Source organism: Seriola dumerili, unplaced genomic scaffold, assembly GCF_002260705.1.
Source record: "Seriola dumerili isolate Sdu_G_001 unplaced genomic scaffold, Sdu_1.0 BDQW01000044.1, whole genome shotgun sequence".
NCBI classification, from domain to species: Eukaryota; Metazoa; Chordata; class Actinopteri; order Carangiformes; family Carangidae; genus Seriola; species Seriola dumerili.
In genome coordinates this window covers 1,430,343-1,445,517 of record NW_019174299.1, presented here as the reverse complement: position 1 = coordinate 1,445,517, position 15,175 = coordinate 1,430,343, and the positions used below count along the sequence as shown (strand labels likewise).

At 39.9% G+C, this 15,175-nt stretch overlaps 1 protein-coding gene across 1 annotated transcript; it reads right to left on the bottom strand.

Moving 5' to 3' along the window:
- Positions 1–1,042: 1,042 nt before the first annotated feature.
- On the bottom strand, positions 1,043–11,852 carry micall2 (MICAL like 2). Its single transcript, XM_022739691.1, has 17 exons — positions 11,710–11,852; positions 11,284–11,332; positions 9,897–10,038; positions 9,585–9,712; positions 9,218–9,348; positions 8,618–9,127; positions 8,328–8,512; positions 7,116–7,176; positions 6,429–6,619; positions 5,411–5,518; positions 5,122–5,186; positions 4,816–4,939; positions 2,266–2,368; positions 1,879–1,952; positions 1,675–1,789; positions 1,495–1,541; positions 1,043–1,403 (listed from the first exon to the last, which is right to left on the bottom strand). The coding sequence occupies exons 1-17, from the start codon at positions 11,850–11,852 to the stop codon at positions 1,324–1,326; spliced, it is 2,256 nt and encodes a 751-aa protein (XP_022595412.1). The 3' UTR covers positions 1,043–1,323.
- Between the last annotated feature and the right edge of the window lie 3,323 nt (positions 11,853–15,175).

Genomic DNA, 15,175 nt, shown 5'->3' with positions numbered 1-15,175 from the left:
TAAGTAAATAATTCAACCTCTCGTGCGTGCTAATCTTCAAAGGATTTATTGGACAACAGATTTCAAGTTTAAAAATATAAATAGAGTACAAGTACAACATAGCATTCAATAACACTTCTAAAATTGCAACATTACAGTACGTCCCTCACAAACACTGTGAATGCCATTTTCACACACGAGTGACTCTACGCGTCGTTTGAACATTTTAATAGCTCAGGTGCAGAGCAATTCTGATGCAGATATTAGTAAAGAGTAATGTTTAATTAAACCAGGTTTGAAGATAAAGAGCTCAATACAACCTATAGTTTATAAGCCTTCGCCGGCCATAAGCTACTGCTCTACCTAATCCTCTTTCACATAACATTATTGCATCAGCACAGCTGAACATTTTTGCAGCATTTATAAAATTAGCAAAGAAATTAACTGTCTGTACTGTGGCAAATTGGATTTCCAAGTTCTTGCCTTGTGATACAGCATACCCAGGCTGCCACCTACAGTACAGAGTGAGAGGGGAGCTCCAGTCTGCAACAAGGCAGTTCAACATGTGTGGCTCTCCATTTTACACTCCACAGCCATTCAAACTTAATTGTCAAGGCTTTTTTTTCCCTCCTGCTAATATCCTTACAGGAAATTTGTTAAAATCCATTATTAAATAAATACTGAAATAATTTCATTTTGGATCAAGGCTGTTGAAGGATTACACATTTATTCTCCTCAGTCCTATTTGCACGTGGAGCAGCCAGTGCTCCCTTTGTAATTTACACATCATGATATTTGATTTTAACTTCCCAGCATCCAATTTTTTTTGACCAGGTGCATTTTAATTTGCTAAACCTTAAAATGAGACACCTCACTCCAATCATTCAATGAAACATAAAGCACCTTTACATAACATCTATATCCATAAATGGTGGCTTTTTAAAATCGATATAAAGGAAACATTCACAGCAGCGTTTGCTACGTAATTAAACACCTTCTTTTTTCCTTTTTTTTTTTTTTTTTTTAAATGTGAAAAACAATAGTGAAAAAACATGACACCCCTTGTGAAAAAAAGTAAAGACTGAGTCATAACCTACAGAGAAATTTCTCACCCCACTTAAATACCACCAAACTAAGAACTGAAGGTGAATCTTGAACCAAAATTTCAGATGAACATCTAATTTGAATTAAAAACATTATGCTTCCTCATTCGACACCTTTTCCTTTGCCTTCTCATTAGCACACCATCTACTGCAGCATTTAAATATAAAAAGCTTAGAATTTAATATAAGGAATATTAATACATTAATAAAATAACAAAGTTTAGTAGAAAAAAAAAATCCATCATTCCACTCGTCTTTTACTTCTTCGTCTGAACAGTTTCGAGATGGAGGATTTCCTCTTATTTTTGGCTTTCTTTACTCCTATTCACCAACAAAAATGTACATTAGAATGATATATTGAGGTTTAAGAAAAACACTTTCTTAAATTAAAGACATTTTATATGGGACTTACCAAGGTTTTTCATCATTTCATTCAGCTGCTGATCCTCCTCCACTTCCCTGGAATTAATGAAAAATAAAACCACATTCAGTCTTCCTTGCATTGGATTGAGATTGTTATATAAGCAGTGTTGCTCTACACTAGTGATCACTCTTTCAATGTAAACATTCGTGATAAGACGCATCATGTTACCTCAGCCTGTCTTCATCCAGACCCTCCACAATCGCATTTCTGCCGTCCACAATCTCCATCAGCCTGTGCATCAAAAACGTCTCCCGCTGTTGCTCCTCTCTGGACTTTAAATGATCTGTGATACCAGGTGGATTTCAGTGTTCAGTGGAGACAAAAAAAAAAAAAAGAAGTAACAGAGCTGAAGTTAAACCTGTAATGTCTTACCTGGCTTCTCCAGCAGCCTGCGAAGTTCCCCCTCCACACCTGGCTGCTGCTGCTCCAGCTCCTGAGTCCTGGCTCTGAGATATCCATCATTAATTACATGCAAAAAGAGGCCAATCTAATTTATTATGCACATGACATCTATCCCAACACGGTAACAATCTTGAACAAATGCATTTGGTTTGACAGTCAATAAGTTTGAATTCTCCCTTGTGTTATACAACTGTATGGAAAAACAGGCTTCATTCTCATAGAGGAATCCCAGCGGACAGGAAGTTATTTCATATTACTAAAAATAAAACAACTTTGGCACAACATCAACACTGACTGTAAGAGAATCAGTTACAACTAAAACTCCGATGTTTTAAGCTATAAAACAGTTGCACTCACGTGTACACAAGCTCCGACTCCTTCCTAATGTACATCTGCTTCCTTCGAATCAGGTTGAACCAGTCGACCATCAGTGGGTCCATCAGTACGTCTCCCTCTCCCTCTGGAAAAAAAAAACAAAAAAAACCACAACACAAACTTGTTTCAAATATGTTTGTAAAACACTGGATACAATTTGTGACCCTTGATAATCTTCGATGATGGTCAATATAAAAGCACCGGAGTAGAGACTCATGAATCAGTCATGATACAACACTTATAATGCCGGTTTTTAAAAACATATGCGTTTAGTATCTCCTGCTGTGTGGTCGATTTAATGCAACTCAGCTGTATGCTTCTGATTTGTGAGTAAATGAAATTCTGCAGGGATGAATTAAGCTCAAAGAAAGTGTTCAGACAGCAATATTTAAATACAGTTCTGTGCTCTTCTGATGTCAAATAATGCGGCGACTGAGGTTAATGGGAAAGCGGTAAAATAATTCTGTTTTCATTTACATTATACCATTTTCTACAACATTCAAGAAGCATCCCCTCATCCAGAATCATGGCTCATTTTTTTCTTCACCAGCTCTTTTGTTTTCATGAGACTGCATTCATTACACAATAATAAAATTAAGTGCAATAACAAATTAGGTTTTTGAGTAATTTGGCTGGTGGAGGTGAGATGAAGGGTGACTCACCTCCTGGGACCACATCAACACTCTTAAACACTCTGCAGCAGCCAATAACACACAGCTCTCAACCTTAAAATGGAGCCCTTAAAATTCAGCGTTAATATCACTCTCACATTCAGCAGAGCAAAGACATCTTCAACATTTATCATGTAATGGAGATCATTGGTCAACCCTGCTGTTGTGTATACTTCTCAGCAGGACACTGCGTTCCTTCATTTTGCAGAGTGTGAATATTTCGATTAGTCGATTATCAAAATAGTCGGTCGTGTAATCACTTCGTCAGTTTTCATGCAAAAATGCCAAAGATTCTCTGATTCCGCTTTGTCAATGGAGGAACTGTTGCTTTTCTTGTCACATATGAAAGTAAACTGAATATTTTTTTTTTTTTTTGGGGGGGGGGGGGGGTTCAGACTGTTGTCACACAAAACAAGGATTTTAAATGTCACTTTTTGAAATTATAATGAACATTTTTCTCTCTTTTCTGACACTATATTAAAAACACAAAGACACACACACACACAGTGAAAATGAAAATAAGTCTTATTTGCAGCCATTCATTAAAGGCAGAGGCCGCAGCATTGTGTCTGTCAAATGCTATGAAATGCTACACCCAAATGTTATCTTAATGCTCGAGTTTTAACATGCTGAGGACGTAGACCTACACAGAGGGAATACACAGTGAAGTACAGATTTGTCTTAATCACTTATTTAATAATGACTAGCAACAATTCAGCAGGGATTAGCTTTCATTCTTCTAATAGCTTTGGCACGCTTAAAAAGAAAAGGACCATGTTCAAGAAGTCCTCGACAAATAGTGAACATCCAAACTCTAAAACATTAAGGCACTTTAAATATTTTTCTAACCCAGTTTTCATGGTTTAGTGACTATGTTGTCACACTATACTGTGTGCACAATAACACAGTACTGGGTAGCGATGTCAACAGTTTGCATTTTCTGTTTCACAAAGTCAGGTTGGAGTACCTGAGTAGGTGGAATAATTGATTTTAAATGAATATTAGCCATTGCCAATTAGCGAACCAATCAATCAAAACACACACGAGAGTCACATTTACAATAATGGCTGATCTGGACTGTGACAAGGCAGCCCACATCCTGCCATCACCAGAACAAACACGATTTTATTCTGAATTGAACTCGAGTGCCAGGGTTCAGTTTTTTACGCCGACAAATTCCAGAAGTCGATGATCTCCTAGGTGGTGTGCAATTGATGTCAAATTCTGGCCAAGCGGTTGCATGCTCAGGCTTCCTGGGTGGCACGTAGAGAAAAAAAAAAAAAAAAAAAACACAGTACGCAATTGACCAGAATATATATTACTATACCCAAGTCATGTTGACCTTGAGGAAAGCAATCAGGCCCCCTACTCCCACTACCTTAAAAGAGAAGCAACATCCCTGTGGGCTGTCTGTGCCTCTCACCTCATTTGGCTGCAGAAACAGTAATAGAAATGGCAGGTAAATCCCCTGCACACACACGCGCACACACACAAACCTCCAGCTGACTGTGAGTTAACGTGAGTGTGTGTGTGTGCGTGTGTGAAACTACCAGGACACAATTCTGCACTAGAGATACTGAAGCAGGAAAAGGGATTCAGCAGTTTGCACTAATACAGTAAAATATCAAAGTTTGTGGCGGGGGTTATTCACGGCAAGAGAAACAAAACTGACGACTGGCATCATCTTCTGCCTCAGAGTAAGTGAGCGGTTTGAAGGACTCTTTATTTCCTAAATTGAAAAGCTTGTTTCCAATTTGTCCACATTCAATTTTATTTGTATGACTAAACAAGGCAAAAAGGAGGAAGTGGGATAAAAAAAAAAAAAAAAAAGAAAAAAAAGAAAAAAGAAAAAGAAAAGTACCTTCTTCACAGCTGCGCAGCTTCTTTTCCAGCTCCACACCCTCCTTCTCCAACTGAGCCAAGTTTGTCTCAATATCATTCAGCTCCGTCTCAATCTGCTCCACCGGGATGTGATAAGACTTCACCTGATATAAAACAAAGGATTTAAAGAGTCACAGTCAAGTAAAGATCATTTTCATTTCAAAATTCTGACTTTGGCCACTTAGATGTAAAGAAGGTCGTCCATTTTTTTTCCTGGGAATGTAATGAAAGCATATTTGTAGAGCTGTTAATTAATCTCTTAAGAGACTTAATGGAGGGAACTTACAGAGGGTGACCTCATTTCAGTCCTGGAGGCGTTGGTGGGTGACAAATACTTTCCCTTTTTAGCGCCTAAGAGGTAGATAAAATAGGATTAGATAGTCCTTTCATGGCAGCTTTTCAGAAAAGCATTGTCACATACGACTTCACCTGATTTATTTTCAGTAGAAAAAAAAAAAAAAAAAAGAAGAAAGAAAAAAAGGCTGCTCATATGAAATCAACAAGATGGCTGAGGCCATACATGTGTGGCTTTGATGATGACTTTTTTTTTTTTTTTTTTAAAGCTGGGAACCAACCTGGCGGATTTCCGTGATTGGCTGGAGCAGTGGTTGAGAAGCTAATAGATTCCACAGCTGGTCGTCTGGGTGGGGATTTCACAGGCGAGCGACTCCCATGTTTAAAACCTAAAATAAGGACAGGAAGGTTTACATGCAGTAGTTCTGCAGTAAGTTCAATCTGCTAATGCCTTTTTCTGTTTCCTGCAGAATCAGACAAAAATCTTATCACAAGAATCACCAGAACACATGTAGGGCAGCGTGTCTTTGTGGGAATCAGTGTGTGTGGATGTTACTTCATGAATTTCTAGCCACGCTACTTTGGTCCAGACTATATCTCAACGCGTATGGGATGGATTGCCAAATGTGTACAGATGTGCATCGTCCCCAGAAGGTGCCTTCAGTGACCCTTTCCTCCAGGTTCATATCTGTGGTTTTGAGTGAAAAGTCTCAACAACTTCAGGAAAGGATTGCCATGAAATGTGGCACAGTCATTCATGCCATTCTCAGGATGAAGTGTAACGACTGTGTTTAGCGCTAATTAACAAATGTTGGCATGCTAACACACTAAATTAAGCAGGTAACCATTACACTGGCTAAACATCTCAACGTCGACGTGTTGGTTTAATAGAATTTGGTTCACCTGTAAGCTTCAGTTGCTGTGCACTCTTAGTCTTGTTAATGCTTTGCAAGGTTTCAGAGTAAAAGTTGATTAAGCTGAGCAAAATTCAAATTTTGCTCTTAAAATAATTGAACTTTGGTTCCACAATACACTCATAGTGGAACCAAAGTTCACCAAAGTTCAATTATTTCTTTACACATAGACACAGACTAATAGTGAGAGTGTACACAGTGTTTCAATGGGGATTGCTTAGACAAGTGCAAAAAAACTGTTTCAAGCACTGTATTTTTATCCAGTGATGCATTTTACAAACTACATCAAGCAGTACTGAAGAAAAAGCTTTTTGGTATCCAACACCCAACAAATACAAATAGACATTGCTGGAAAACAAATGCCTCCTATAACAATGTGACTTACCGAGGTTTCCAGAGGCAGGCAGAGGTTTCTGCGGAGAGACATCCACAAAATGCGTGGGATCAAACAGAGCAACGCTGACTGGAGGTGCTGCAGGTGGTGGGGACGACGGAGGCCTTGTTGTAATGACGGAGGCATTTGAGGACATGAATCGAGGCTTATGTTGCTCAGTGGAGGCTTCAGCTTCAGCATCTCTGTAAGAAAGTCATACCGAAATAAACCTTAAAGTGTGTGACCATTAAAAAAACTAAAAAAAAAAAAACTGTAAAAGCACAGCTTGTATCTGACACAGATGTAACACACCAGCAGGGCTGATCATAAAGAATGAAAATATAAGAAAAAAAGCCTCACCTTTTTTATTTTGAAATGATAAAAAGGTGGGGACAATGGAGGGATCATCAGCAGGGATTAGAAACGAGAGAGTCTATAGTGTTAAGAGTAGGAAAGGTTCAGGCCCGGCACTCCTCAGGGTTTGTTAGGATCGGGGACAGAGCTAGCGGCTGCACTCTGAGCCAGTCAACAAGGACAGAGACGGATGAAGCCTGAGGTTTCTGCATTCTGGAGAGTGAATATGCTGAGTAGTCAGGGATGTGTTAAGGCAAAATCCTTCTCCACCTGCGTGACCTTCCCGCTCCCAGCTGAGTGAGTTATATGGTAATATTGATTATTAAGATGATTGATCATACTTACTTCAGACCTAGCTCGGTTCTCGCAGCTCTGAGCTTTGACTGTCCCTCTAGGCAGACTGGATCTGCAGAAGAACAATTACACAGAAAACTAATGAAAACAAAAGTAAGGCGGCCAATTATTTTAGTTACTTATAATTTTCATTAACACTTAATCTGTTGATTATTTTTTCAATTCATCAATTAATTGTTTAGTTTATAAAAAGTAAAAAAAAGCTCAGGATGATATATCTCAATAGTCCACAACACAAAGATATTCAATCTAAAATAATATTTAAAAAAAAACAGAGGAATTCAGCAAATACTCAGATTTGAGAAAGTGGGACTCAAACATTTGGCACTTCTGCTTAATAAACAACTGGAGCCATTAACTGATAATCAAAATTGTTCAGTTGATCAAGTAATCAATTAATCAACTAAATGGTTTCAGCTCTGAATAAAAGCATGATGATATCATCTTGTGTCATGCGTAACTACTGAAATCATTATCAATTTCAACACCAGGGAGAAAATAGCACCTCAACTTTAATGGTGCATCTGCTTCGGCGATGAGGTGTGAACTCAAAGCAGTTCAAGTTTCTGTACAACAAAAGACTCCCTCGACTCTTCTCCACGTCACACTCACCTGACCAGCTGATAATGAGTGCAGCTACTGGTTTCATTATCTAGTCTCTCACAACAAGACACTAAAGTGACTGATCTTCACCTGCACATCTGTATTAAAGACCCAAATCGCGCTTTAATCCGTGCATGAAACAAATGGATAAATGCAAACCGATTTCCGAGACAAGTTGGAGTAATGTCTACATGTGGTCCATATTAGCAAGCAACAGAATTACTTTCCACAATAGGGAGACTTCTATCAATGCTGATAATATGGTGACCATTTATACTGAAAACCAACAGTAATTGTATTTCTGTCTGAATGGCTTCTGACTGTCAGGATGTTGCACCCATGCATGCACATCCATCCCGGGAGAGTGACAGTTCAACTATGAAAGTTCATTACAAGTGTGAGACAGAAATTAAAAATGTCAGCTAACAGCCCACTAGATAGATGCACTGGCTGTGTAAATAGGGCAAAAAATGACAAAAAGGGGGCTTTGTTTTCTATGAATGCTTTCTGAGACAGACAGAGAGAAAGGATGGGGGGGGGGGTTGGCTAGATGTCAAATAATGGATCAAGAATAACTGAAATGAATTTAGTGGCGCTTGCCTTTGGCTGTTGTGTGTACAGTTGTTGGCCTTGTGTTGTCTATGTTGACGGCCTTCAGACATGGCAATTCCTTATTGTTTGTCTGGCTGGTTGAAGGCTGTCTTGCCCAGTTTCCTGCTGGGCCTTGGCTGCATTTATCCTTTCTGAGACCGGGGCTGTCAGCTGAACTTGGCTCATCTCCAAATCTGCAGAGGCAGAAAACCCTCACCATCAGCAAAAGCTATTACAAAATCATACAGTGGGAAAGAATAGAAATATTAAAATACTGCGAAGAAGAGTCCAACGCTCACCGTCTTTCTGCTGAGCGGATGGTGAACGGGCGTTTGTTGTTATTGTTGCGGTTTTCTTCTGCTAGTTTCTTTCCAATTGTAGTCCTGGCTCTGTTCTTCTCATCATTAGGACTCAGTGGGGCCTTTGCCCTTCCTAAAACACTCGAGGGCTCTGTGGGCTGCCTGTTGTCTGCTGCGGCCTCTGTGACTGGCTTGGCAGTCTGGAAAAACCTCTGCCGGGCTGCCTGAGTCTTCTGGGCTGAGACCGTCCAGGACTGGGAAGGTGAAGGAGGATTGACTGGCTTCAGAACAACATTCAGCGGGGCTGACAGCACGGAAGAGGGGCGGGGTGCAGGCTGGGTCTGGCTGGCACCATTTATTCGTACAGCTGAACTGGCGGGTCCGTTTTTGATCCCAGCCTCGGAGGAAGATGGTTTACAACTGTTCTGGTGGGCGTTACAGATAAAAGTGTCTGGACTCTTCCCAGGTTTGTAGCCTCCCGCATGAAGCACGCTGGAGCATTCGCTGCATCTGGTGGAAGTTTATTAACACAAAAATTACTCGTGCAGCAAATACAACACATGACGGGAAGGTATCAATGAATATGGGTCAAATTCTCACTTGAAACAGCTTCTGTGATAGAGCTTCCCGTCCACAAGGTGCCTCTGAACCAGATGAACGTGGCTCTTGCATGCAACACATTTGCTATTGAGAGTCCCGCTTTTGTTGGCATTTTCTGCCAAAACCGCCTTCTGTGAAAGAAGAACTAAAAGTGAGGGACTGCTCCATCCAAAAATGTCTAACACTTACCTCATTAACAATTACCTAAGCCACTGAAAATGAGCTAAATCCTCCTTATTCTTAAATATAGTGGATTAAAAAGGCAACACTGTAAGACAACAAAGATGTATTGTAATTTTGAATGCATGATTATGACACGAGCACTGACCTGAGCAGCAGCTCTGGACAACGTGGGTGAGGTCTGAGCCTTGAGAGTGGAAGGTAGACGGTTCTCGATGGCGGTTTTAGACACAAAGGTCTTGGCAACCACTGGGAGATTTTTCTTCTCTGATGGCTCCTCCTTGGAGCCCTCTGCTGGCCTTTTTACACCTCCCACTGAGGAGAAGTAAAACACCATCAGTGTCAAACATCACAAGGTAGCACAGGAGAGGAACAGTATACCTCAGCCGGGGAAGAAATATATTAATAATTAAAGAGAATCTTAATAGTTGGGAGGATGGACAGCTCTTAAACTTTGCTACAAAGTTTCTACAGATATCTGAGTCAGCCTTGTTCTCACTCGGAGGCCGCCCCTTGAAGTAGTTGTAGTACTGGGAGACGTAGGTGAGAATGCTCAGCCTGTCTGGGATCCTTAAAGCCACCATGTCTTCTGCATCCAACAAAGCCGGTATCCCCAACTTCTCTTCCGCGACCTGAAAAGCCTTGAGAGAAATAAATAAATAAATAAATAACCTACAGCCTTCCACTCCTGCCAAGACAACATTTAATGGCAGTGTATGATGTGCCAAGTAAACAGATCCAAAAGCATTTTTCACCATATAAAAACCATGGTATTCACCAGGGCACACAGACTCCCTACAATTACAGCATGTGTAAAAATGTCAGACAATACAATTTACTTTAAATAGAGCATTCTGTGGCTCGGGCCCAGAGAGGTCTGAGAAGGGCTGCATAATGAATGGCAAACTTCCTGTGAGCTTGTCGGGGGATAAGAATGAGAATGGAGGGAGCAGGATATCAGGGCATTGTTTAGGATCAGCCTGGACATGCTCATTCAATTTACAGAAGGGGCCTTACTGAATACTAAGTTTACTCATGTAAAAGAAGAGCACATAAAATAAAGAACGTGTGTGAGTCTGTGAGGTGGATCTGCAAACTAAATACAAACAATTTTCTTACTTAACAACCACCTGTAAGTAACACGACACTATTCATGAAATATAGAAGGGTGTAAATTAAACCACAAGGAGCCGTGTTCTCATGTTCCAGCACAGGAAGCCTCTTCAACAGTTGATCAACGCTTAAAACATGATCAAATGCACAATTCTCCCGCCACAAATCTGGTTTAAAGTGAACCTTCAAGGAGGTATATAACAGCAGTGTCTTCCAGTGAACTGTCATCATGTGGAATCGAGTGGCAGACGACAGCAGGCCTCATTCAAAATGAATGGCCCGGAGAGCCTCTCCCCAGAGCTCAGGTTTGTTGCTGACACTGCCAGGTTGGTCCAAGACGACGACAAGGAAGTCATACAGAGTGCATACTGTAGCACACTGCAGGGCCTGTAATCCCCAAAGGAAGCCGGTAGAATGGAAGAAGACTAAATAATAGAGAGGTCCCCCCGCTGTGCTGCTCGGGTCACGTCAGGGTTAACAAAATAAATTAGGTCAAGTGGACAGAGGGAGAGTTTGAGGAGAGTCCTGGCTTTGGTTTAAAATTCTGTGCTGTTCAAAATGTGGAAACAGATGAATATTTATCCACATACTCTCTGTGTGTGTGTCTCTGTTTGTGTGTGTGTGTGTGTGTGTGTGTGTGTTGCCTGGATGTGCCGTCATGTGTCTGGGGTTAATGAGGTGGATATTTTTTGCTGCATCAGATTGTGCATGTGGAGTGTGAAATCAGTCCCACTCGAGAATGCAAAGGTTCAACAAGTTGATCATCATCTTACCAGTCTGTTGTTCTCGAACACATCCTCCTTTCTGAGTGAGTCATAGTCTCTGGGAAATGAACAATGTACAATGAACAGATAAGACATATGTCAGACATGTTGGTGACAAGTGAGCTCACCTAACACAGGCTCAGGACTCTGAGGAGTTAAAACTATTGAAACATGTTAGATCTACACAAGCATACGGTTTCTTTAGAAATAACACATGCTACACGCTGTAACAGCAGATTTACACTAAAGGGGTCAAACATGGTTAGAATAAAATCACTTTCAGGTCAATGCTGAGCATCAAAGACAAATATAAACTTATGGAGAAAACCAGAAGAAATGATAGTAACTCAGGAGGGAACAGGGCAGGCTGCTCCAGGACAAAGGCTATCACTTCCACCTGCATTTTAACCACCTACTCAAAGTTCCAATACTTACATCAAGTCCGGTCTGTACTTGTGTATAAGCGCACAAAAAGCCAGTCCGTTCCTGAATGAGGTCGTCATGTTAGTGATGGCCACATCTCGGTAGCCTTCACACTGCATTTTACACCACTGCTCCAGGGCTTTGATGGCAGCCATGCTCACTGCTCAACACTCACTGCTGACAAGAGTGCGCAACAGGCAGAGCCTCCAGCGCGGAGAGGAGCCGGAGGAAAGAGAGGTAAAAACAAAGTGTCTCACTGCTCAGGGTTTGACCGTGAACTGCGGCGCGGCAGCTGCGTCCTGTTTCCGTCTTTTTAGCCGAATGAGTCGAGTCGAGTCGAGTCTCCGAGACGAGCTGTCGCTGGTGCTGGTGCTGGTGCTGGTGCTGCTGCTGCTGCTGCTGGAGGTGGTGGTGTGCTTTTCTGTGCGCTCATTACACCATTACACTAATTGACACCCACTGCCGATTCGTCATTCACAACCGTTGAATCAAACTCAGAAAGGTAAATAATAGTTTTTCTAATGTTTAGAGTTCAGTTGTCTCAAAGAAAAAAATCCTGCAAAATGAATTGGTGCATAAACCTGAATCTGATCTAAATATCAAGCACCTGAAGTGATGGTGAGCTACATTTTAATGCAACAGTGCCAGTTATATTCTGTAAAAAAAACAATAATAAATAGTCAAATTGTCATATTAAAGTTACATATTCAAGTTTGAGACTATAATCCAACCACCTGATGAAATATAAGTCCGTAGAATCTGATTCTGCTTCAGCTCCCGGTATGAAAGGTAAAATTAGTGCAGTTAGTCCTTCACCAGCCACCATGACATGTTCAGGGGGGTTTTCCTCAGAGAGAACCTTATGCTTAAAAGTGTGACCTTTCAGATAGAATGAAGGTGAATTCTGATTATATTATTGCTCTTTAAAGTTTTTGCTTCTCATTATTAAATGATGTCTGAAGTAGCCACCTGGATTGTTGGGAAATTAAATGTTACAAGAAGAAGTTATAGTAGCCTATCATTTCAATTCTGGTGGAGCAGAGTGACTTTTTTTTTGATAGTTTGCCAATGAACCAGTGTATTGGAATCTGACAAAGGATGCTGCTGTGCTTTTTTTGTATTTAAATGGTCTGTTGGAATCTCATCTGAGGGGAAAACCTTCATTTGTCATTTCCACACAGGTTATTTAAACATTTACAATAATATTTTCATTAAAAGATTCAGGAAATTAATCATTTTTTAGGTTCCAGTAAGGGGGGGTGGGGCGATGATGCTGTAGGATTTCTGAGGTAATTATACACCAGACCTGGTTATCTCAGCCAGCATGTCAGGGTCATTATACAGAGGAACCAATAACAGAATCTATGACATGCTTTTTTTTTTTTTTTCACCTCAGTCATCTTTGTGTGGGGCCTAACTGGGGGACTAATTGAGGCCAGCCATTGTCATATAAGGATTCTGACCTAATTAGCCCTCATTATAGTGTCCCACAAAAAATTTTGGGAACTCAGCAACTTTCATTTCATTAACTGATTATGAAGAATTATACTACTATGCTACATCATTCCATCTTAACATGAAACAAAACTCCAATCTTCGAATGTGCTTGTCTGACCCATTTTGAAATGCGGTTTCAGATTTGACCCACAGACCTCATCAGTGAGGGTTAAACCTCTGACATGGAGGGTTTAATTAGTGTGAGGCGAGAGCTGAACTTTAGTCTTTGAAATGTGAGCGACCCACACTGACCTCATTCAACGGGTTACAAATACTGTCAACATGAATTGTTTATTAACCGTAAAAAACAAAACAAAAAAAAACAAGAGGCCTGAGAAAATTTAAGCAGAGCAACACAGATTTAAAAGTATTGCAAACAACACATGAAAGATGTGTGATGACATTACAGGGGGAAAAAAAAAATGCAAACAGTTGTTGCATTTTAAAAACTCACTGTATGTTGCCTCATCTTTCCTGTCTGAGGACACCTTCGTGCCCAGAAGGGGGCAGTGTCACTCTGCACTGTTTAAAGATACTTTGATCACTCCAAACCTGTGGTCACATGCATAAACAATGCATACACATTATTAGTATCACTCCCATGCAATAGTATGTAATAGCATATATAAGATGTATGTAAGTTAAAGTAGAATTAAGCCAGCACACCGCCTGCAGACTGTGTGCACAGTTCAGGACAACCAGTCGATGTTATGGAAATAGGCAGTTTTTATAAACCATTACTTTTATCATCTTATACTATTGTCATTATCAATCTCTATTATCAGAAGATGAAACATTCGATTAATTAAAACTTTATGTGGAATTTATGAGCTGATGTTTTAAACCAGTATCTTCCTGTCATGTTGTTTTGTGTCTGAGTAAAGTCTGATGTATTCAGTAAGAACACACCCAAGAGATTATGAAATGCTTCCAGCCCCACTGCTTAATGTTTTCTTAACATTTAATGATTCACTTTCATTCACCGTCTTGTCAGTGTGTGGTGTTTATGTGGCATAACCTGAATTTATTTGTTAAGGCAAAACTAGATGCATATTGTTCTACACTAAGTCACATCTAATGACCTCAACATTGATCTACCACAGCTGATATTTCATTATGATATTATCATTGTTGTATTTGTTGACTGCTTTAAATCACCTTCACAGCTCTTTATACAATCTGTGCCACTATCTACCAAATGTCAGTGCAGCCAGGTCTTAAATGTATAAGCTATATTTAAAAAAAAAAAAAAAAAAAAACACTGACATGTATCATGTCATCTACATACAATAGACTCACTCTTCATGATTGGAGTTTTCAGCTATTTCCATTGTTTCCTGTGAGGACGTGTGGCTGCACGCAGACATCCTGCCTGTCTGTGAAGGTAACCTGAGAGGTCATGGATGAGCTCGTCACTGGTGAAATCATTTTAAAATCACTTGACATGATAAGATGGCAACATTTGCCATTTGTCACTGCTCTCTTCTGTTTAAGACCCAGAGTACAGTATCTGCAGTATCTGTATTCAGAGTAAAAATTAACATTTAAGATGCGATGAAAATCACATTCAAAATATAAGAGGCTTAAAAAGCCCATGCATGTGATGTTAACTAATACATGTAGCGTATAAAACCTTTTAATGGTTCTACATTTCTATCAAAACAGACAAAACAGTGATACATGTTCACCAGCAAAAATTCGAGAGAAGTTTAAAAGTTCTATGAAAATAAAATAAAATAAAATAAAAAGTCAAGAAAATATCTCAAAGGCTGGATGTACCATGAAGGCAAAATTTGAAATAGCTACAGTATAACCACTTGTCTATAGTTCTGTAGATATTACTAATATTTTATATTGTAAGACATATTTTACTAATAACAGCTAAATGATGAAAAGGTTCAGAAAGTTCAGGCATATTGATGCTATACACTGTGTTTCTTTAGGCTATGATTATCTGTACAAACAGGAAGAAGGAAAAGAA

What these genes read in the sequence shown, in the direction of transcription:
- micall2 (XM_022739691.1), bottom strand. Translation starts at nt 11,852, where the DNA reads ATGGCTGCCATCAAAGCCCTGGAGCAGTGGTGTAAAATGCAGTGTGAA. An exon ending in TGTACACACAACAGCCAAAG is followed by an intron (nt 7,177 to 8,327) that starts GCAAGCGCCACT and finishes GTTCTTCTGCAG; the next exon opens with ATCCAGTCTGCCTAGAGGGA. An exon ending in TGAAATGATGAAAAACCTTG is followed by an intron (nt 1,404 to 1,494) that starts GTAAGTCCCATA and finishes GTTGGTGAATAG; the next exon opens with GAGTAAAGAAAGCCAAAAAT.